This window comes from Micropterus dolomieu, linkage group LG21 (genome assembly GCF_021292245.1).
Source record: "Micropterus dolomieu isolate WLL.071019.BEF.003 ecotype Adirondacks linkage group LG21, ASM2129224v1, whole genome shotgun sequence".
NCBI lineage: Eukaryota > Metazoa > Chordata > Actinopteri > Centrarchiformes > Centrarchidae > Micropterus > Micropterus dolomieu.
The window spans coordinates 9,065,971-9,087,849 of record NC_060170.1 but is presented as its reverse complement, the minus strand read 5'-3'; the positions used below and the strand labels follow the sequence as shown (position 1 = coordinate 9,087,849).

Here is a 21,879-nt window from a genome sequence, read left to right as displayed (position 1 = left end):
CACACACACACACACACACACACACACACACACAGTAGCTGGCTGGATAACAAAGCCCCTGGCACTGCCAGTGAAGACGAGCCATGCCTCCGCGCTTAGCCTCTCTTCTTTTCACTCTGCCGCGAGGGGAAGGCATGACACCATTGTCGCTGCCTTTCCTCATCAGATAGACGACGGGTTTTGGGGGAAAGAGGAGTCGCTCTTGGTACACGGTGGAATATTTTTGTCTTTTCTGCTGCCGATGACTTGAGATGCTGGCGGAGCGCAGAGAGAACAGCAGGTAGGGAAAATCAAGAGCTGGGTGCTGAGCTTGTCTCTGCGGTGACCGGGGGTTTGTTTACTGTTACTGACGAGCCCGACCTTGGTAGCCTGTTTAACATTATTACTGAGGTTAAAGAATTGCCTCTCAGTGTCGGTGCCAGACTTTCATTTATATGTATACTTAAATTTAAGCAGTTTGGAGATGTGTGCATCCAGAGTGACTGAGTGCAGTCATGTAATAAGCTTTGATTACCATCATTGCCACCACTGCCAGAGCAGTGAGGGATGCAACAGTCGGAGCAACTGTGTATGTAACATAATACCCTGATGTATCTCTAGAGCCATCATGATAAAAAAGAAGCACGGCGCTGCTAGGTGTGTTAAGTCTTATTTTGCTGATGCATCATAGAAAGTCTTTGAAAATATAGCACGCCTCGGTGTGTACTGAAACAGAATTAACCCTTTGAAACATCTAGTAGCAGATTATAAGATAACAACAACTCATGATTCACAATGCTTTTTAAATTAAATTAACTTCCAAGTCATTGTTAGCTAGCACAGATTAAGTTTCTTTTTTTGCGTTATTAAATGCTTCCATAACTGACAACAAATGAACAGACTTGTGACCAAAACAAAAGCTTTTGACGGATAGGCACCCGTGATGGAATAGAAAGAGAGGAAAGAAACATCACAAAGACTCCCTTTCCCTTTGGATATAACGAGAGCAAAATGGCAGCCAGCAGCCTGATCACATAATAATGTATTTTGTAGGTGTTGTTTTTGGTTTCTAAAAACAAATCTTTGCTATTTGAAGTTCAGATTCTGTGAGTTTCCAATGGGCTGGCAGCTTACGTTAGGGTTGATGTTCTACACATGGACCACAACCAGCGCACTTTGCTGATGCTACATACCTGTAAAAGGGCAAATGTCAACACGACTTGTAGTTGTTACTACTGGGCCTAACACTTTTATGTAATAATTATAATTATAATTTTGTCTTGTAATAATTGTTGACAGCCAGCTATTTTTTTTTTCATGGGACCCACTTGTTGTCATGGATACCATTCAGTGACATAACCAAAACGTTACTAAAAAAAGACTGGGCAGGCAACATTTCTCTTGAACTTATTACAAGAAGGGCGCTTAGGCTGTTCTCACTGATCTTTCAGAAATAAATCAACTTCTTGCTTTGCAGTCACAATAGCTGCCGCGTCTCAACGTTCACCATTTACAGTGATACATGTTTATCTGCCAGTTAACCGCTGGCAGAAGAGACACAGGTAGAATTTACCGACATGTGGCTGGTCGTAATTGCCTGTGACACCTCAGGCGTTGTTTACTGAAGGCCTAAATAGATACCCAGTGAGGAGGCTGACAACTGTGGTCCTGTCCGGACTTGTTTGGCGTGAGATCATTTCCTGCCCTTCTGGCTCTTGTTACGCTCACACCGGTCATGCACCAGCTGTTGATCAAAAATGTGCTGCTCCTTTTGTAGATGTGTCTCTCTCTATCCATGATGCTTCAAGTAATTTTTTTATTTGTGGTGATTTTAAAATGTCTTGGGGTGTCAGAAGAGTTTTTCTATTTCTTCTAGTGGCTTGTCAGCTCACTAAGAGAAATATCTAATGGTAGATTATGTGTCACAGTTGCTTGCAGAGTAGACAGTTTATCACCCGCAGCAACATTTGGCCGGAGGTTGGTGTGAATTCACCACCCTGCCTTTACTTCCTTCAAATTAGCATTTTGTTTTTCAAGTTTGGTTTTATCCTAACTCCTGTCAACCCAGTTCTTTCTTCTCTGTGAAGCTCCCCAGCTTCCACCTACCCCCGTAAACTGTCAGACAGGAGACATTTCTATCATTACATCACTTTCTCCAGAGGAACAACCACACAAGCCTTTGAAGAGTTGGGCTTTTCCAAGGCACTGGCTGCCTTCATCTCCCAGGAGTTGCTGCTAACTCGGTGAGACGTTCATTGAAGCTGGCGTCCGCTTAAAGAGAATGCTTTGAAAAAGACTTGAGGCCAAGAAAGCCGGCTCAGTTCCTCACTGCATAGAAGTCGACATTCCATTGATGCCGCTGACTCATTTTCTTTGTTTCAGCCAAGACAAGAAATGGTTTGATACTGTGTTTCCTTTAAACATGATTGGCTATGACTGGAGCATAGCATGATCAGGGGATGCACTGTTTTTTCCTTCATCATTTATGTTGGTAATTAGAGATGCACCGATCCAACCCTTTCAGTCCCGATTGTTTCCTAACTTTGCTTCTGGAGGTGCTTGATTAAGACCCCATCCACACTACTAAGTTTTCGTTTTAAAAACGAAGACCTTTTGCTACGTTTGCACCTCCCGCCCAGGCTAAAATGGTGAATCCGAAGACCTAGAAACGTAGAAGTTTGAAAACACTGCCGACCCCCTTTTTTCATTTTACAACTCCGGGGTAGTTTTTTTGTGCGGATAACCGAAAACGGAGGACTTTAAAAACGATGACACCTCATTGGCCACTGACACAGTTTTGGTAATTTTGTTAAAATATTTTGTACTGTGCAAATAACACTTATAGCCTACACTTGTACTGTGCATGCCGTATTTACTTTGCAACGACTTACAATCTGTTTTCCGCTGCCACAGCTGCTTTGGATTCTCATGTTACTTTCAGTAAGAGTTCCAGCACGTTGTCTGTCCATACAAAAAAATATCTGGCGTGATTCTTCGTCTGTAGTACTTTCGCTGAATCTTCTGTAACTGCGGTGTAGACCATCTGCTTCATGTTTACACCGGCACACGCGTGCCCATTGTACGTGAATGGCCACTTGGTGAGCGTTTTCAGCTAAAACACTGTGTGGACGGAGATCATATTTGTTGTAAAACTCAGTTTTTAAACCAAAATATAGTAGTGTGGATGTGGGCTAAGTTGGCTGTTATATTCTAAAGTGCTACAGCCACTCTTCGAAACAATGGCTTTGCAAAAATTGCAAGTAGCCGTTCAATATCCAATATCAATATGGAATCGGTGCATGCCTATTGGTATTCACTTTGTATGATGATGGTGCTATGGTTTTCTAATCCTCATCAAAGCTGCTATCTTTATCTTCCCTGTTTATATCACTGCTCCCTAAGGTTGATGGAGTATGCAGTGAGCTGTCTGCTTGCATAGGTCAACTGCTGGACATTCAAATTCACATCAGGGCAGAGTGATGGGTAATGTGCCAGCAAGGTGTAAACCTGTTTTAGGATATAAAACATTCTGCGCGCCAGATGAAGCTGCTAAATGGCAGTGTTGGAGATAATAACAGCACCATGTTGAAGCGGTGCCAGCAATCTAAATTGCTTGTGCTCACAATTCTCAGTCCTTGTGAGCCGTTCCCAGCTTCCTTCAGGTACATCCATTTTCTCACAACAGATAAGGTAGCGTTCATATATGACTGCTCTGTTGCCAAATGTGTGGGCATCTTGTTTTTCCAGAGATGAAATAAAAAATGGATCGCGTTAATTTAGCAACGCTTTAAATAAAGGATGCCCTAAGTCCTGCTGATATATTTGATATCCAGCACATTTTTAGGCGCACACAGAACTCCCAATGTCATCAACCATTAATTATCAAAAGTCAAATTTATTTCTATAGCTCCATTTTACGTAATGTCTCAAAGTGTGCCCAAACTTTTTAGGGAGACAAGTAAAACTCGGTTATTATCCAAACAGTGGAGTCAAATGAGAACCGACAGTGATTTAATACTGTTTTCTGGGTCGTCTCAGATAAGTGTAATTTCCCATTCATACAATTATACAAATCTCGGAGTTATAAGCTACAGTCTAGCTAGCATCAGTGTTTCCCCTATATGCTTTCAGGAGCGGCAGTGCGCCGCTTTTTAGATTTTAAAAATAATTTAAAGCACCTGAGAAGGGAGGAGTTTTCTCATGTTGCCTATTTTTTTATATTAATGTCTACAGATAAATGTCAAAGGCTGTTAAATGTAGACACAAAAGGCAAACATGAACAGTCGTATCTATAATGATTCCGAGGTCATATTAACAGCGTTTTCCTGCCGTTAAGGCTTAGGGGTGATGCCCAAAACATGCTGTGCCATCACTGTAAAATCACTGTGGAGCAACAGAACCAACCAAATTACTTTCTCCAGATCTAAAGGTTGTAGTTCCTCCAGTAGACTCATCTTTGGGTGTTGGTTATTTATTATCTGCTCTAGCTTTTCCAAATATTTGTTCAGAGATATGGTGAAAATAATGGCCCGATATGATGTGAAATTACATATCTGTCATTGGGAAAAGGTAAAATTTTATTAATCTTATTTAATTTCATTAATCTAAAGCTCACATTAAACTGGGAAAACACTGCAGTTTTAAGCTATTCTAATGTGCCTCGCATGCTTGTGGACAGAAGAGCATTGTTGCTGAGATATGTTGTGTTGGGGTTTTATATTCTGAGAAAAACTTTGTTTCACCTCGGCTGCTACAACTCCATCCTAGGGGAAACACTGTAGCATGTATACTATTTTGAGACTAAGCAGATAGGGGTTATCATCTCTTCTGAGATGAATCTTCAGGAAACCGATCCAAAACAAAATGTGGCTGTCAGATAAACCTCTCTCCCCTGAAATATTAATCAACCTGCACCAAGTCATTTGTCCACCGAAATTTATTGACTCTTCAGCTTCAGTTTCAACTGTACTTAAGATCAAGGTGCAAGGGAGGTACAAACAAAACTCTAAATGATGCATCCTCCTAGCCTAGGCTCTGTGGTTTCCTGACACCCTCTGCTTACCAAATAGGCGGAGTGAGTTGTGATCCTGCGTTTGTCTACAGATCCCTCCTTCTCCTTTTGTTGATTTTCCAGCTCAGCCTTATGCTGAGTCGTATGACATGTGTTTGCCCCAGTTTGTGGTCCCGGCCCTGCTGCGCTCCGACTCTACCATTCTCTCATCTCAGCACTCTGGTCTGCTTCAGTGACTCTCTGTTACATAGGGCCCGGTGTAGCAGTAACAGTCAGCGTTGTTCAGAGATAAATACTGGCTTTGATCTGAAGTAAGGCCACGTTACAAAAGATACGTGGGTTATTTCGGCTTTAATACAGCTTAAAGGATAATCCAGTTCAAATCCAGTTTATTACAGTTTATTTGGAATTTCTTTCATTTTGTGTTATTTCAACAAAGCCGATGTTCGCCAGACTTATTTTGAAGATTAAAAAAAGGCCAACAGACTATCCTTTGTTAATATCCATCACAGTTTATAGACTTTATGGTTCAATTTCCTCCTACTGTACTAGCTGTAGGTTGTCATGGAGGAGTTAACTGTTGGCTTGTTTACAACCTGTCTGGATGTTTGAATTTATTTTAGGCAAATAGCCTCTTGTGGGAAACCCTAAGATCTAAGTTGTAAGTTGTAATTTTCCTTTAGATAGGCCAATTGTTTTTGTGGATAAGGCAATATAGACTAGATTTTTTGCTTGTGGTAATGTTATTATTTCATCAAAACACACCTAGAGGCATCAGAGATGTATTACAAAAATAATGCACTTTTGGATATTAGAAATACATTTTGTCAGGTCTCCCTTCGTGATCTTACTGGATGACCTTTACATTTTCTGGTTGAAGGCAGAATTGTCCAGGTTAGAACCAGGATCTATTTTTAATATTACACCAAGTTTCAGTGAGCGACACCCACTGAGATGAACAAATCCCAGTTTCAGTCATTCCTGTCTGTCTTTGTGTTTTTGTTGAGAGTAAAACTTCCCGCCTTAAACAGTGACCCAGGAACCTGGCTCACTGGGCTGGATATTTTTAAGCCTACCACAGTCTGCTTCTGCTTTTGGATTCTCAGTTTCTGACATCCAGCTAGATTTTCTCCTTGACTGGCAGCTTTTCAACAGGCTTGTCTGTGGCTCAGCCTGAGTTTCCATTTTAGCCACCAGCTGAAGACTGGCTTTTCTGCTGATGCTGCTCAGGCTTGTATATCCTGATCACTTTATAACTCCAACTGCCTGTGTGTGGGCTTGGCCAGAGAAATGTGGCTTTTTTTCTCAACGCCTTGGAAAGCTTTTTAGATGTGTCCCTTTGTTTTACCACTGCCAATAGTATGCCCGTTCATCCAGTGGAGGATTTGTTTTGTTTTATTTATGAGACAGACTTTGTCATGTGTCAACCATAGACTATATAGAAGAAGGTGTCCTCACAGAAAGGGGAAGGATGTTAGCAGTGCAGAGAGCGGATTAGATCGCATGTGTGTGGAAAAAAATAATGACGAAATAATAGAGAACCATAAACTTAATCTTAATAAGACGCGCTAAAGATAAATAATGTGGTCATATTAATGTTACTCGTCTCTCACTGATGAGTGTCAATGACTTACCAAACGTTTTGATAGAAAACCAGATGTCATTCAAATGTCCTCAACTATTCTTAAAACATAGTCAACTGGTAAAACGGTGTCTGGTGAAATGGGTGTTTCAGCTTCATATGCACAAAATTGTTGTACCAAAAAAAAGAGAACTATTTCCTGTTCTGACAAAAATGATGAGTCTCACTTTCTAATATGCAGTCAAAATCTGGAGTCATTTTCTTCTGAAAACAAGACCCTGGTCCTGTGGAAGGCTGTGTCCACTCCAGGTCAACTTATACTGTGTGTGCTGTCATATAAACAGTGGTAGCCATTGTCTGCCCTGAATGCATCTGTTCATGATCAACCCCACAGTAATATTATTTAAACTTTTTCAACTTTATAGAGTCTAACTAATTAATTAAAATTTAATTTTAAAGAATCTCTCCACTGTGTAGTTAATCAGTCGTTGCCTTGTAACTTCCTGTGGCTGTAAAGACTTCATGTTCTGCAGTCACTTCCTCTTATGAATGGAGCGAAAGTGAAGCAGTCAGGAGTGTTGGCAGTAAATATACAGTGAGTGTGTATTTGAGCCTTGTCTTATATTTTCACATATGTTGCTGCAAAGATGCAGGTTTCCCCTTCAGAAATCAGCTCACCATCATGTGCTAATCTAGATTAGGAGGATGCAGTAAAGTAGGGCTGCTATAATTTACAAGTGCTGCATCTTTAGGCCTGTCACTGAAAACAGAATCCCCTGTCACATGATGTCCACCCAACTTTATCAGTGTCTGCAACAGGCAGTGGTATAATGTTATTGTTTTGGAATGATATACACTGTAGGCCTTGCTCTAATGCCTTATCTCAGACAGGCAGAGCTGGTGTTTAGTAAAAGCTGAATTGTGGGATATATCGCTGCCAGCACAGGCTGTATTGTAAATGTCAGACCCTGAGGCTTTCAAGTCTTGTCTCATTTGATCTCCATCATGTGTCTAAAACGGGTCTGGTATTAACCCATCATTGTACCTGTCTGTGGTTATTTGCTGACGGAATGTTATTTCAAACTGTGGGGAAAAGCCCAAAGCACTGAGGTGACAGAACTATTATGAAACTCCCGATTACAGCAGCCACAAAGCAAAGCACTAACCAGGGAAAGGTGCTCAAGCCGTTGAGACTATATGCAGACTAAAGATTTATGCACACACTCATGGACAGTGTCAGACTCTTTAGATAAAAGTGTACCAAATTGTGGATGTTAAAAGGAATTGCCATTTGAGTGCAGGTTCATGCAGAGGGCAGCCCTGCTCTGTGGGCAAAATGAGTTACTAAAGCCTTCAGTCTTGAGTAATTTTGTTAGTGCAACAGATGTCATGTTCATGGTAAATCAGAACAACACCTGGAAGCTTCTTTGTCTCTGTCTGTCCCTCCCGTGATGTTTCTTTTCAAATTTTTGCTTTCTTTTTTTCACTGTCCTTATGAGACGGATGAAGCAAAAGTAGATGTGTGCGGCCAAGATGCCAGTCATGGCAAAGCAGACCTTGAACAAGAAAGCCCTCAGTAAAGGGCCGACCTCTGGCAACACCTAATAATATTCACACTTAGCCGTTACTGTCGCAGTCAACCTCGTGCTGCATAGAGGATAAATAGTCAAATTGTTTGGAGCATGGTTATCTGCTGTAAAGATTGTGTGTTTAATGAATCTGGAGATAAGCTGTGATGGTAGGACTAGTGAAAAGGTCATGGAGTCACCCAGATCAACAGGTTTTGTTTCCTCTTGGGAGTGAGAATCTCATTTCAGTCCGGCAACTATATTTTATTATCTCTTTGTCATAAATAAATCACTGTATGGATTCGTTGGTTGATTGGAGATGATTTTGAGATTATGGTGCGAATTAGAAATAATTATTTCAGCCAAAACGAAACCAACACTTAAGTAAAAATGTGTACAACAAAGACTCAAGAACAGAATATTGTTGGGTTGTTTTCATGAAGAGAGGAAATGCATAGAGCCAACAGCTAGGAGGAGCATCCTCTGTCACATCATCTGTCTTGGCATGAAGTCAAATCTACAAACTACTTTAAAAATACCCTAATATCTCAATTGTGCCCGCACTTGTGATATCACAAGAATAGAATCAAATTTATATACAGCCAACAGACGGAAAAGCTTGCCAAGAGTGAATTGGCGTGCTCAGAGGGGCCTGAGGGTGGCTGGTTTGAATCCAGATTTGTTTAGACTTCACGTAAGCGTCTGAGGAGAGGGAATGAAAAGTACTTTCCCAGTCCTCAGTAGCTACCTCTGTGGTGCCATTGAGCAGGGGCTTTAGAGCGGAAAACATCTGGTTGTACTGGCAGGTGTCAGGGAATATGTGGTACTGTATGAATGTGTAGCAGAGTGGTGCCTTTTTAAAAACGTATGCGAATGAGTGCAGGGTGACACTGCACAGGGATAGATGTATGAAAATAGAATGCATGAAATTTAGCTTTTCCTGCTAGGAACTATTTCAAGATAAATCCACTATAATGTACATTAAAAGTAACGTTTCATACAAAAATGTTTAAATATGTGAATTTAATAATAATAATAATTATTATTTGCAAAACTTTAGACCCAAATGGTATATGTTGAGCGCCTTAATAGGCATTGAATTCACACCCTGTTTAAACCCCTTGCTTTGTTTTGGTTGGCTTGCAGAGTGTACAGTACATTACATTGGCCCCAGGGACAAAGTTCGGTGGCATGCATCAGCAGTCGACTGTTCAGAAAGTAGGCATGTTTCTGTTATCAGACCTGTCCTTCAGTGACGTCTGGTCAAAAACTAATTTTACTAACCTTTTGGGACTTAGCAGCCTGGGTCATTGAATTATTTAGTTTTTAAAAATACATTTTAGGACATCTCTTGTCTTTATAACATTGTAGAAGTTTATGGGGAAAGAGACGTGTGGTCCTAGGAAGACTTTGAGCTGAATATGTTACAGTTACTTTATTCACTTTGCTGTAGCCATTAAAACAGTTTAGCTTTTTTTTTGCTCACTTTAACAAACCGTGGTGTCATTCAAAGTGAGTCAAGACAAGATGTATTGTACATGGGAGTGATCAGATTATAATAGGCCAGACACTTTGTTAAAAGAAAAGGAATTTATGCATTTATGCAAGGGCCCGTTTAAAGTTGGGCTCAGACTACAGGAGTTTTGGGCTGTTTTATCCCTGATTCAACCCTCCCAACAGTTGGGGGAGAAATCTGGTCTGGGACCCTGGTTGGTACCAATGTTCAGCCCAGATTATCTGGTAACGTGAGGGGTTTACAGATCCTGTCTTAAACCTCCCGAACTGCTCGCAGGCCTATCGGGGCCATCCTGATAATTTAAGTCAGTACTGTCCGAGCGGGGCCACTATGGCCAATGAGAGACAAGCCTACGTTAGTTCTGAAGCACCTGACGTCTAATGTTAGCCCTCGAGGCTAATGTTAGCCAGCATACTACTGTCGACAGATAAAAATTCTCTGAAGAATAGACACCCCCTGTTGACCGTGTCTCTCCAACCAGGCTTGTGCCCTTGTGATTTTGTTTTTTCTCACTGCAAAGCATTACTACAGCAAGTTGTAGCACCACACCAGTCCCCATTTTGTTTTCATCTGTTTGCCCATGAGATCATGTGAGATCACGTGAGGTGGTGCATTGCTCCCTCTGGCACAATAATCTTAATAATATCCTGTAGTGTGTGTGATGTGCCATTATTTTAAAATGTTGCAGTGTGTGCATGTTTGAGATTAGAGAGAAGAACATCTGTGAAGTTTCTCCTGGTGTGAGTGATGTAACCCGATTTTTAAAAGAAAAAAAGAAAGAAAAGACAGTGAGGTTAATCCACTGTGAGGAGTGCACTTCCTCCACTGGTAAAGTAACTACAAACTACATGGTAGACTGTCATGTCTCTTTACCATCCATGGTGCTGGCTGACTTTCTGAGAACACAGAAAGTGAACTTTTTAGCTACAGTTCACCTCAGTGTGGGTCTATATGTTGATGAACATGTCTGCAGTGCACACCTTATGTTCAGATATAAAACGAAAGAAAATGTTTAAGCAGGTGTCTTGTACAAAACAGTAAAGCCTGACTGACCGATATTATCGGCCGATATGAGCTAATTGTATTTAATCAGCATCGGCGTTTATGACAGCAGATAAATGACTATTGATAAAGAAACAGAGACAGATCCTTCACTCATGTCATGAGTGTTGCATAGTTTGCCCACCAGGGGGAGATCTGCAGCTCCCCTGTTAACAACACTGCCAAACCACAAAAACCACAGAAGAAAACAATCACCTACCGAAGCCTACGGCAGCAGGTAGAAACCAATACAGCCTATGGTAGAAACATGCAGAGGGCTGTGTTAAACCCTGGATATACTTGCTTTTAACTATGCGTTTGCTGCCACGCATATCCTGCGTTCCTTTGGAGCATAGGTTGTGCACGTCTCCAGAAATTAACGCTACATGTCCGCGAGATGCAATTCAGCACATGAACATGGGGGCAGAATGTCGATCTGACAGGCAGGTCAGCAGCAATCTACTCCCCCACACACCAGCCCAGGTGGCGGCGATATGCAGTTGGTTTGCCAAACGCCATCTAATGCAAAAGAAGGTCAGCAGCAGACTATAAAAATGGAGATTTATGGCAGGATGTTTACAATAAAACTCCTGGAGCTAGTCCACAATTACCTGTCTCATTCAAATCATAACCTGCTCGAGTGTCGCTATGTGAATATAATCTGGGGTTGGCGAGGGATGATCCGTCCCTGATCTGCCCCCTAGTGGATTCACGTTTAATCCTCCAGGAAAACGCAAAGTACGCAGGCAAGTATGTGAACAATGCCGTTTGCAACACCTACGTCTGTCTACACCTACGCATTGTTAAAAAACAAGTATGTAGGGGGCTTTAGTAGTGAGTCTGTCCTTTGTCACGTTAATTACATGACTTAAACAATTCTAATAAAAACAGACCCAATCACTTCTCCTCTCCTGAAAACATTCATGTAGATTTTTTTCTGAATCAGTGGGGCAGTTCTAGCTCATTTGTCCCTAGTTCATCACTTCTAAATATTCTCTAAAATCATGTAACGTTACAGCAGCTGCCCGTTGCTAAATTATCCACAAAGCTAATAGGGGTGTGCATCTTCACTGGTCTCACGATTCGATTTGATTCGATATTTCGATGCAGCACGATGCATCACCTCAAGGGTGGGAATTTCTAGGCACCTCATTAGGATTGTGAGCGCTACGATGCGATTGTAAAAATCCAAACAAGTAGGTAGTAATGAAATGCAGCTATTTAATGTAACTGCATAAAAATGTAGCTAACATTGCATAGCATTATTACATTCTCACAGCATTATTACTGACCTCTGCTGCTGCCAAACCACATTCACTCAGCCTATATATATCTGTTCCCTTTTTTTGTCTCGTCTAGTGTAGTTACATTTTTGTGTCCTGTTTTGTAAGTTGATAATTGTAATAATGTATTGAGCACCACGGGCCTTGAGAAACTGCATTTGGTTCATTTGTGTACTCGATAAGAGGATGAATGACAACCCAACAAACAAACTTTAACTAGCAGCCAAAAAACATCCTGCTCAGCTTTCAGACGGCAGTCTGAAGAGGAGATGTTGGCTAACGCTAACTGACTGCTCTTTTCCAGTAGTTGGAAAACGACAGACTGACTTTAATCGTCTTAAGTCTGCATCGCGAAGCATCTAAAAATCGATTATTTTGCATGGCCCTGAAAGCGAATGCCGTGTTTATCAGTGGAGTAGCTCTAAAGTTAATGAGCCGTTAAACAAGAGTTTTAATGTATTCTAAATTTATCTGCGTGCCACCTGTCTACAGCGTGTTTGAAATGATTAAACCAGAGCGGACATGTAAATAAACGTGAGCTGAACAAGAATCTAACACGGCTTCCTGTAGCTCCTCTTCGTGTGACGTTGTAGCTAAATCTCCACCTCTACAGTATGAAGGGGTCAAATGGTCAGATCAATGTGCTGTCAGTACGATGTGGCAACCCCCCCCCCTTTCTATGAGGCCACGCTTTCCTAGAGGCTTATACTCTATCATGTGAGGAAAATAAATGAGAAATGCTTTTTCTCATCCACCACTGTCAGTGTGCCCTTAAGCAATGTACAGTGTGTCAGTGAGCTTGGTGAAAAGGGAACTTGTATTTGAGATTGATGAGCAGCTTTGTTGCAGTTGATTCTGTTTTTACCAGCGAATGTTTATCTGTATTTCTGTGTAGGCTTTGCAGTTTGGTGAAGTCTCCTAGCAACCTGCTTAAAGATAGTCTGGAGAGAAATAGACGTGTGGAAATTAGAGCTAGAGATGTGTTAGAACTGTTAACCTCAACAGGGTTTTTTAGGGCTGCAGCTTTCGATTATTTTAGTTATCGAGTATTCTACAGATTATTCCATCTATTCTTCAGGGCTCTACGCTAAGGTTTTTCCCAAGGAGCACATGTGCTCCTAAATGAAAAGAATTAGGAGCAGAGTAAAAAAATGTTCAAGTAAGACAGAGTTTAACAAACCATTTATTAAATACATATTTATACTACGTGTGTGCTCGTTCCCTTTGTGTTCAACGATGGTGTGAAACCACTAGAGGACTATCGAAGTGAAGACCCTGGTATCTGTTTAGCCTACTCGACAGTGGCCTTAAAAATTTGTCTAAGCTTTTGAAAATATTGAAACAGATGTTTTGAAAAAATGACATTGAAAACGGCTTTTAAAACACAGATCACTCATCACTAAAAAACCTTACTGTGGTAGGTGCTTATGTAGTTTTTGAACCAGGGACGGATTCACGATACACCAGCAGCACCCAAACAACCCACACCTAATCTAAAGAAGACTACTGAACAGTATTAACGCATAGGCTACGCCGTCGATTCGATGCAGAAATATAAATCACACTTTACACTTTAGTAAAACAGAACAAGGGGAATGTGCAGCTCTGAGAAGATGGCTAGAGTACACACTGGCATCCTCTGCGGTGGAAATCTGCAGAGGCTCATTCACACAACATAGAGGAGAAACTGAGTGTAGGACTAATAGTATTTATATAATTATAATAACGTTAGATAAAAAGTAAAATTTTAATCTATTAGTGTTAGTAAGTTAATATATTAATGATTTAATTTTACTATATGCATTGTCATTTTGTGTAATAATATACTATATAGCTCACCACTAGTATAATGTTTATTCCAGTCGGACAACAATTTCATGTTTTCATTCATTAAATCCTTGTGCAAGAAAAATGGCCTACCTTGGTCTCTTAATTTGTTAATGCCACTAACGTTATCTCATCTCATTCATACAGGAGGAGTTGAACATTTTTAAAAGTTTACTGTAGCACCTCAGACTTTTTTAATGTCTCACCCCATGCAGGCTGTGATTGGTCAGTTGACGAAAAGTGAAACTGATGAGCACATCGATTTTATGAAAAGTTGAACAAGTTTTAACAAAAGGCACCTGATACAGCTAAATATCCAGCTAGCTAAACCCACAACCTCCTTATCTTCTCAATGCTGTCTTCTGTCTCACCTTCCCAGCTGTTAACTTCTCTGTCCTTCTTTATAAGCGAGCTGTTTAAGTGGACACCGTTTGATATCAAGCCCAAGTCAGGAGCAATTTTTGGGTTCTATCAGGCTCTTTATAGCTTTATTACAATTGATAAGGAGACAGTTTACAAAAAAGGAGGTGGTTAGCTATGTAGCAGTAAAGCTAGCATGCAAGAAGTTAGAATTAACTAGACAAGTCAGTCAAATGCTAAGCTGTTTAAATGTAAGACTGAGAACCTGTTTTGATACTGGACACTGTAAACGCAGTTTAGTTGGTACCAAAAAAGGATTCAAGTTCAATACTCATCCCAAAAGCATATTTGTATTGAGTTGCTTTACGACATGTCCTAAATGTCCTCTCTCCGATCTACAGGGCTGCCTTTGCCCTGACAAAGCCGCTAAAGATGAACATGGTGAAGAGGATCATGGGGCGGCCGAGGCAGGAGGAGTGCAGCCCCCAGGACAATGCGCTGGGCCTGATGCACCTGCGACGCCTCTTCTCTGAACTGTGCCATCCTCCTCGCCACATGACGCAGAAGGAGCAGGAGGAGAAGCTCTACATGATGCTTCCTGTATTTAACAGGGTAAGTCTCACCAGGGGTGGACGGAGGGCTGGAGGCGGTCCAAACACAGTCAGATGAAGTTTGTCTCAGTTACAGTTCTGAAGAGAACGGATATCAATTATTAGGAGGACTCCTAGTTGACAGTTTAATGAAAATCATTCACTTTGGTTCTGTGAGGTTCAGCTGATGTATGAAGCTGGTATTCAAATCTGGTATTTTTGTACATATATTCTCACACAGTGCCTCTTACATTATAGACTTAACATACCATGGATGGATTGATATGAACTCAATAAAAGGCTATGTCACCAGGGAACTATTTGGAAGTAAAATCCTGTGGTTAACATTTGTCTAGTCAGGTGTGTAATATCCACACTTGACTAGACACAGTTTCAGTTTCAACAGCATGTTTATAAATGCTGACATTGTGTCTGAAGTTGAGCTAAATAGGGCACAATGAGATCAGTCTAGCTTTGGGTCACACATATTCACTGTAACTTCCATGTAAACAATCAAACTGCTATATGTGGAATCATACTTCCTTCTTCCTCATTGACACTGAATCAAATCTTGAGCCCCTTGACGACACAGCCATTCTGGGATCAACCAAATCTCAAAAAATATTCAACAAAGTTGGAAAAAAAATTAAACTAATGCAAGCAATGTCTTGGCAATTCCCATATCCATAGAATATGAGAGAAACAAACAAAGAAGAAAATATTGGATGAGCAATACAAAATGCACAAATATTTTACATCAAGATGTCACAGTTGAGAAGTTACCGGACCACACTAACCACATATGAAACTTACCTACACTGAAAGTGGGAGCATTTCTGTTGTAGTAAGTAAGCTTGCATATGCAGATGATAAATCAGATCTGAATGCGTGAAAAATCTCGGACATATATTAAATCTAGATAATTAGGGCTAATGATTATTTTCATATTGATTAGTGTTTTTATTTTGATTAACTGATTAATCGGGATTTAACAAGGGATTAACGGCCAGATTTACTAACATTGAATAAAGAGTACTAAATTACGTGTGCATTCTAAAATATTGCACGTGCAATTTTAGTACCTGTTATGGGTGATTAACTAAGAATTATTGCGTAGGTGACAACAGGTGCAAACAAAATGGAGGTGGCAGTATTTAAATGAGGGTTTGGCTTGTTTTAATGGTTTCCGCCATGGAGAGTCGGGAGGGAAAGCAGCCACTGCGTAAAAACCTTGGTTTGTTTCGTTCAGTGCGTGGAAATCGGATGTACCTGCCCATCCTGCCTGAGATTGCACTAAGTACTGGGGAGAGCACACCTGAAAAACTGCTTTGGGAAACCAAAGCAGAGACAGCTACAGTATACTGGAATGATCCAGACGCAAGGAAATGCCAGCAGATCGTGCTTCATCCAGCCAGAGGGAACGACCCCTGACCGTCTGCACCGTGCCCGGTCGCTCCGGGATCCCCGGGCCCTGTACACCCAACGCCCCGTTCCCTCTCCGATACAATGGGTTGTGTCGCTATCACGACCTGCGTGCTGTTAACAGTTGGTGATTGTTCCCTTTGGCTGGATGAATTTAACGCGTGATCCATGGTACTACTGCAGCTGGGGGTTCTCCGCAGTGCCACGCAACTTTCTAAATTCTGCCATCTTACGGAGAAAAGAAGTCAGGTCGAAAAGGCATGAATATTAATTCAAAAGTATTGCCAAAGCTTCAAGGAAAATACAAGAAAACTAACTATTCAATTCATATAGTTCATAAAATTAAATTAACATAATTTATATAAATAAATAATTTGATATAGTATAATATTATCTAATATTGTTAATTTCTCTACGTCTTCATGGCTGTCTCTCCTTCTCACAACGATAACAGCAGCCATCTCTATGTTACACTTGGCGGTTTGCACCTTCCTTTCAAACGTATTAAATGCAGATGCCCTTTGCACTCACATGAAATTGCCTTTGGGCTTGTGAGATCACATTGTCTGTAGTAAATAAATGTTCATGTTACCCTCACATTACTTTGCACAAAAAAATTGAAACGCCCCAAATTATCATTATTTTTCATTAAGGCAAAAGTAGTAAATGAACAACAGGTGCACTTTTGAAAGACGTCTGCATGCACACCATTAGTAGATCAGCTCACTCGTTGATTTGCTGGTGATATCAAGTTTGCACACGTTTTTACTCACACAAACCTTTAGTAAATCTGGCCCTAAGTGTCTTGCTCAGGGACACATTGGTGGATGGCAGTGGGAATCTAACCCGGGTCTCACACCAAAGGCAGGTGTTATCCCACTGCGTCATCGACACCCCTAAATCAGAGACTAATCTAAGTCTAATCATTCCAGCGCTACTTCTTAAACTGAAGCTGAATGAGACCAGGGCTGGTCTTCTTAAAGCCTGTTCAACTAGAAGGAGTTTTTGCAAGGTTGTTTCAGTCCCTCCAAGATACAGGCACATTGCAATAACCTGAAACACGTGAATTGTACAAATGACAACCCACAGATTTCTCAATTATAAAATGCATAGAAACCTAAAGAGGTATAGTAAATGAAATGCGTTGATGCAGAGACTGAATGGGGAGTCATGCAAGGGAGCTTTAAATAGGAATAGGTATATATTATGTATTAAAACGTCTGCGTGCATGTGTATATCCAGCAGAGAATGCAGGACTCGATGAAATGCTTTTTATATTTATAGCCTTTCTTTATATCACAATGATAGAGCAGCATGCCTCTTTGTTTTGTAGCCCGTGCTGCAGCGCTGTTGAGTGTTCCCATCAAACTGGAGTGCGTTACCAAGGGTCTCTTGACTTGTCAGCTAATTATCCAGCACTGGCTGTGGTTCACTCACTGGTGGCACAATTCATTTCAGAATTCAAAAGTAGAGTACTCCCAGTGCAGCGGGATGCCAGGCTCCAGGCCTACTTTCATGTCAGATTGGCTGGATAAATAAATACATGATGAGTCGTTGTTGAATGAAATGTAGTTTATCTTTGCCCTTCACCCCCACCTCACCCCCCAAAGGCTCCTGCCACAGTGTGCGTTGTGGTCGTATAATTAGGACATGCCAGGAAAACCCCAGAGAGATGTAAGCCAGTGTCTAACTTGATGATGCCTGTGTGTCCCTGCTTAATGTGATTACAGCTTTAATTGTGAGGAACTGCAGACTTTAATACCAGTTCATATCCAGTTTCTTTTATTCTTTTGCCTTTTCCCCCCTGTAAGGAGACAATCAACAGCATTTCCAAACAAATATCTGATTTTCTACTGTTTGCGGCTGAACGACGTATTAACATGTCTTCTTTTTTAATTTAGGTCGACATGTGTCTTTGCCTTTTTTATTTTTGTTACCAGTGTTTTTAAAAATTTGTTCTGTATTTAAATTAGTTTCGCCTGATTTAACCAAAGCTGATCTGTCTGCTGTAGGTGTTTGGGAATGCTCCACCAAGCAGCATGACGGAGAAGTTCTCCGACCTGCTGCAGTTCACCACCCAGGTCTCACGACTCATGGTGACTGAGATCAGACGTAGAGCATCTAATAAATCCACAGGTGAGGCCCCTGACACATAGATTTATTTTTATTTCTTTGGCATCAGTCGTGTTTATTTGCCAGAGCCGGTTTGCTTCCTTTAGCTTTAATTTGGGTGATTTTTATGACGCGTGCATTGCTACTAAGCAGCAGCAAATGATCATGTGCTGAATATAGAAAGATATGCATATTTTCAGTCACTTGAAACAGTGTATTGTCTCTCAACTGACCCAGATGTCATTTAGATGTCTTTAAAATGAACTTATTCTCGCTCACTGCAGATATTTTTGTACAAAGCAACAACGCAATGTGTGTTGAGTCTGTAGTCATCACTACAGGTGAGTGAGCAGCATCAGCTTTGACTGTGGCTCCCCCTCAGGAAAGATCTTAAACAGACTGACCGATGGACTCACTTGTATGCGCGCACGCGCACACACACACACACACACACACACACACACACACACACACACACACACACACACAGGATTGTAAGTCTTCAGCTTCCCATCTCTGATTTATCACCACTCCCTTGTGTCTGTCTGAACATGTAATGTGTTGTCTTCAACCAGAGAACTGCTTTGCTTTTGCAACCCCACAGTCTAAATACACACTTCTCCAGTTGGTCACCAGGCCATTGATTGCGTCAGTAGTTGAGTCAGGCTCTCAACTGACCTTACGGCACTCTGGCATCATCAAAACAACAGACTTTGATTCAGTGATGATGCAAAATGACCGTTAAATGTCAGAAATCTCAATGTGCTGCTCCCTACTAAACTAGTGTCTGTTATACAGGGATCAGTGAATGAGTGAATGAGGAAGTTATTTTCAACACAGTGCTGGTGGTGAATGAAGAATGGTGTCCACATTTGATAATACAATCTGAGCGAAGAAGGCTAATAACAGACACACTGGAACATCTTAAACATTGTATTGGTTGCGGTCAGTTTAAACACTGTTCTAAATCACTGCTTATGTTGTACTAGCTGTTGAATGTTGCATTAGCACGTGTCAGTACAAAAATAGCATTATATACAGTATGTTCATTTGCGTTAAAATTGGAATAAGGCCAATGTCCACTGAAGACAGATGGACAAACGTCCCCTGTGAAGCACGCACATCTTGGAGCCAATATGTAGCGTGTTTATATAATAGTTTCTGTGTCCAGTGGCTACAGGAGCCACGTGTGAGACGGACATCTGCGTGAGTGCAACATTCTTTTATAATTAATCTGTAAAAAATTCCTTCACTATATATAAAAAGCAGGAGAATAAACATCACATTACAGCATGTGCTAATAACATTTTAATATACTTAATTTGGACAAATTGAGCATTATCCCACCGAAGTGGGCTGTAATCAACACAATTGTCCAATTCGCCAAGATTATTTATTCGTTGCGTAACCGATCATTGTTCCTGCAACATTGTTCACTTTTCATCTACTTAACTGTATGTATTTATGTGTGTTGTGTGTGCGTGATTGTCTTTACAGAGGCAGCCAGTCGAGCCATAGTCCAGTTCCTGGAGGTGAACCAGAGTGAGGAGGCGAGTCGTGGTTGGATGCTTCTGACCACCATCAACCTGTTGGCCTCTTCTGGACAGGTTGGTAGAATAACATGATGCTCATTTGCGTGACAATGTTCTTTTTGTGCAAAAGTGCTCTATTTGTATATATCACATTTTTTGTGTCTTTATTTTTAATTTTTTAAATATTTTTTTTTGCCCTCATACATGTGAGTGTAGATATAAAATGAAATTGCAGGAAGCAGCTTGGAGAAAAAAAGAGGCTTCTCAGCATTCTGTCTTTCTTTGACCCATTTGCATCTCCCCTCTTTGATCTCCCAGCAGAAAATAGCATCTGCCTCTGTAAGAACTGAGAAACAGGCTCTTGCGTACAAGTAAAAATCCCCACTGGACCCATCCCAGCTTATTCTCGCCAAACACAGTCATATTTTGAAAATTGCATGCACTGAGATCAAGTAAAATACTGGACATGTGTGTCTATTATCAGGTCACCATGCAGTGTTACTGAAATTTAACATGGCAGCTTCTTGGGCTCCTGGTTTAGAGGTCAGACATTTAGGTTTTGCTTTTCTTTGTGTCTGTGCTCTTGTACTATGGCCAGCAGACATCTTTTGAACTTTTTCGGCCCGCATTCCTCTGGAGGTCTTGAAGGGAGCATTGCTGTCAGCTGACTGGCAGACCGGCTGGCTGCCTTTCCTGCTCTGCTGCACATCAGTAATTCACTGTTGTTACTGTTGAGTCAAACACTTCCTCTCTCCTTCTGCAGAAATGTTTCAAAACCACTTAAATCCACTCTGCTTTTCCTTTGACTTGCGCAAAAAAACAGTATTCATTTGTTGTGGTTTTTCACTGTTCAGGCTTGTATTCATGCACAAAGCGAATCCTCTACTGTCAGGGAATTAAACAAAGGTTTCTTTTTCAAGTTCTCTTTTTGCTTTAATTCACACTTCTCGGAAGTGGCATTTAAACCACTCGCATGTCACTGAAATTAGGTTTCTTTTCTGTTAGAGGCTGGTTCAGCTTTATAGTCAGGTCGGCCTTTTCAAAATGCATTCTTGTACATTTAATTTGGTTGAAGCATCGTGTCAGTTTTAAGTGAATGCGAATTTACTGTATAAGACTGTTACATTCTTATTCTTATTGAACCAGGGAAGTGTTTCTTCCCTGTTACGCATGTCTGAATTTAATGCTTTGCTCAGCTTTAGATTCATATATCTAATACAACCGCATCCTGTCAGTCTTTGCCATTAAAGGTATTTAAACAACTCTACTGGAACTCTTGAGTTCCTCTCAAAATTAAAGCAAACATAAATACACAGCTTATTATTAATTTTCAAAGCTTAGAACTTGAGTGTTTGAATTGGTGTTAACCCCCCTCTCGTGCCATGTAGGCTGCTGTTGCCGTATATAGCAGGAGAAATAAGATACAAGATGAAACCCCTTTTTTTCCCCCCATATCATTTGTGTGCACTCAATTACCCAGAGAGATCACTTGTCAAGCAAACCATGCAGTTGGTAATGAAGGAGGAACTCATTTCTCTGTTCAGGCATAGCGACTATTGCTGCTAGTCCCTCTACCCAGTTTGCTTCTTTACTTAAACAAAATTGCTGCACCTGCCATAAGTGGTAGATTGATCACTTCCTTTGTGCAAGTACTTAACCCTACATGCAGATATTTACAGCTGAAATGTTCCACGTTCACATGATCATTTTTATTGTCCTTGATGTTTCGCAATGCAAAGAGTAAAATTGTGTTGTTATGTTTGTTTAAGTATTCTGCCAGAAATGCGCCCATTTTGATGGATGACCCTGTGTTTTCTTGCTGGACACGCACGCTGTGCCAGCGCAGCAGTGTCATTTAAATACACAAGGGAATGCTTTTTGTGACACAGTGCTGCTGGTGGCCTAAACAAGTGTTCTCTTGAGTAAATAAACAAAAACACAGCTAGTATTTGCCAGCATTTGTTTGTTACTGGAAACCTCCCGACCTGCTCCCATGCTGTTCTGATAGTCAGGAGCAATTTCATTATACTGCTGCATAACCGTCTCATATTGTACA

General features: G+C 40.9%; 1 protein-coding gene across 4 annotated transcripts in view; it reads left to right on the top strand.

The window, feature by feature from the left end:
- wdfy3 (WD repeat and FYVE domain containing 3) overlaps window positions 1–21,879 on the top strand; it is a 108,634-nt gene that overhangs the window by 7,745 nt on the left and 79,010 nt on the right. For 3 of the 4 annotated variants that reach the window (XM_046034058.1, XM_046034056.1, XM_046034057.1), the window contains exons 2-4: window positions 14,569–14,779; window positions 18,192–18,315; window positions 19,789–19,898. In XM_046034058.1, the coding sequence (XP_045890014.1) occupies window positions 14,600–14,779; window positions 18,192–18,315; window positions 19,789–19,898 (414 nt within the window). In that variant the 5' untranslated portion in view covers window positions 14,569–14,599. Of the gene's footprint in view, window positions 1–14,568; window positions 14,780–18,191; window positions 18,316–19,788; window positions 19,899–21,879 lie in introns of those variants that run through there. The other variant, XM_046034059.1, reaches the window with a different exon arrangement.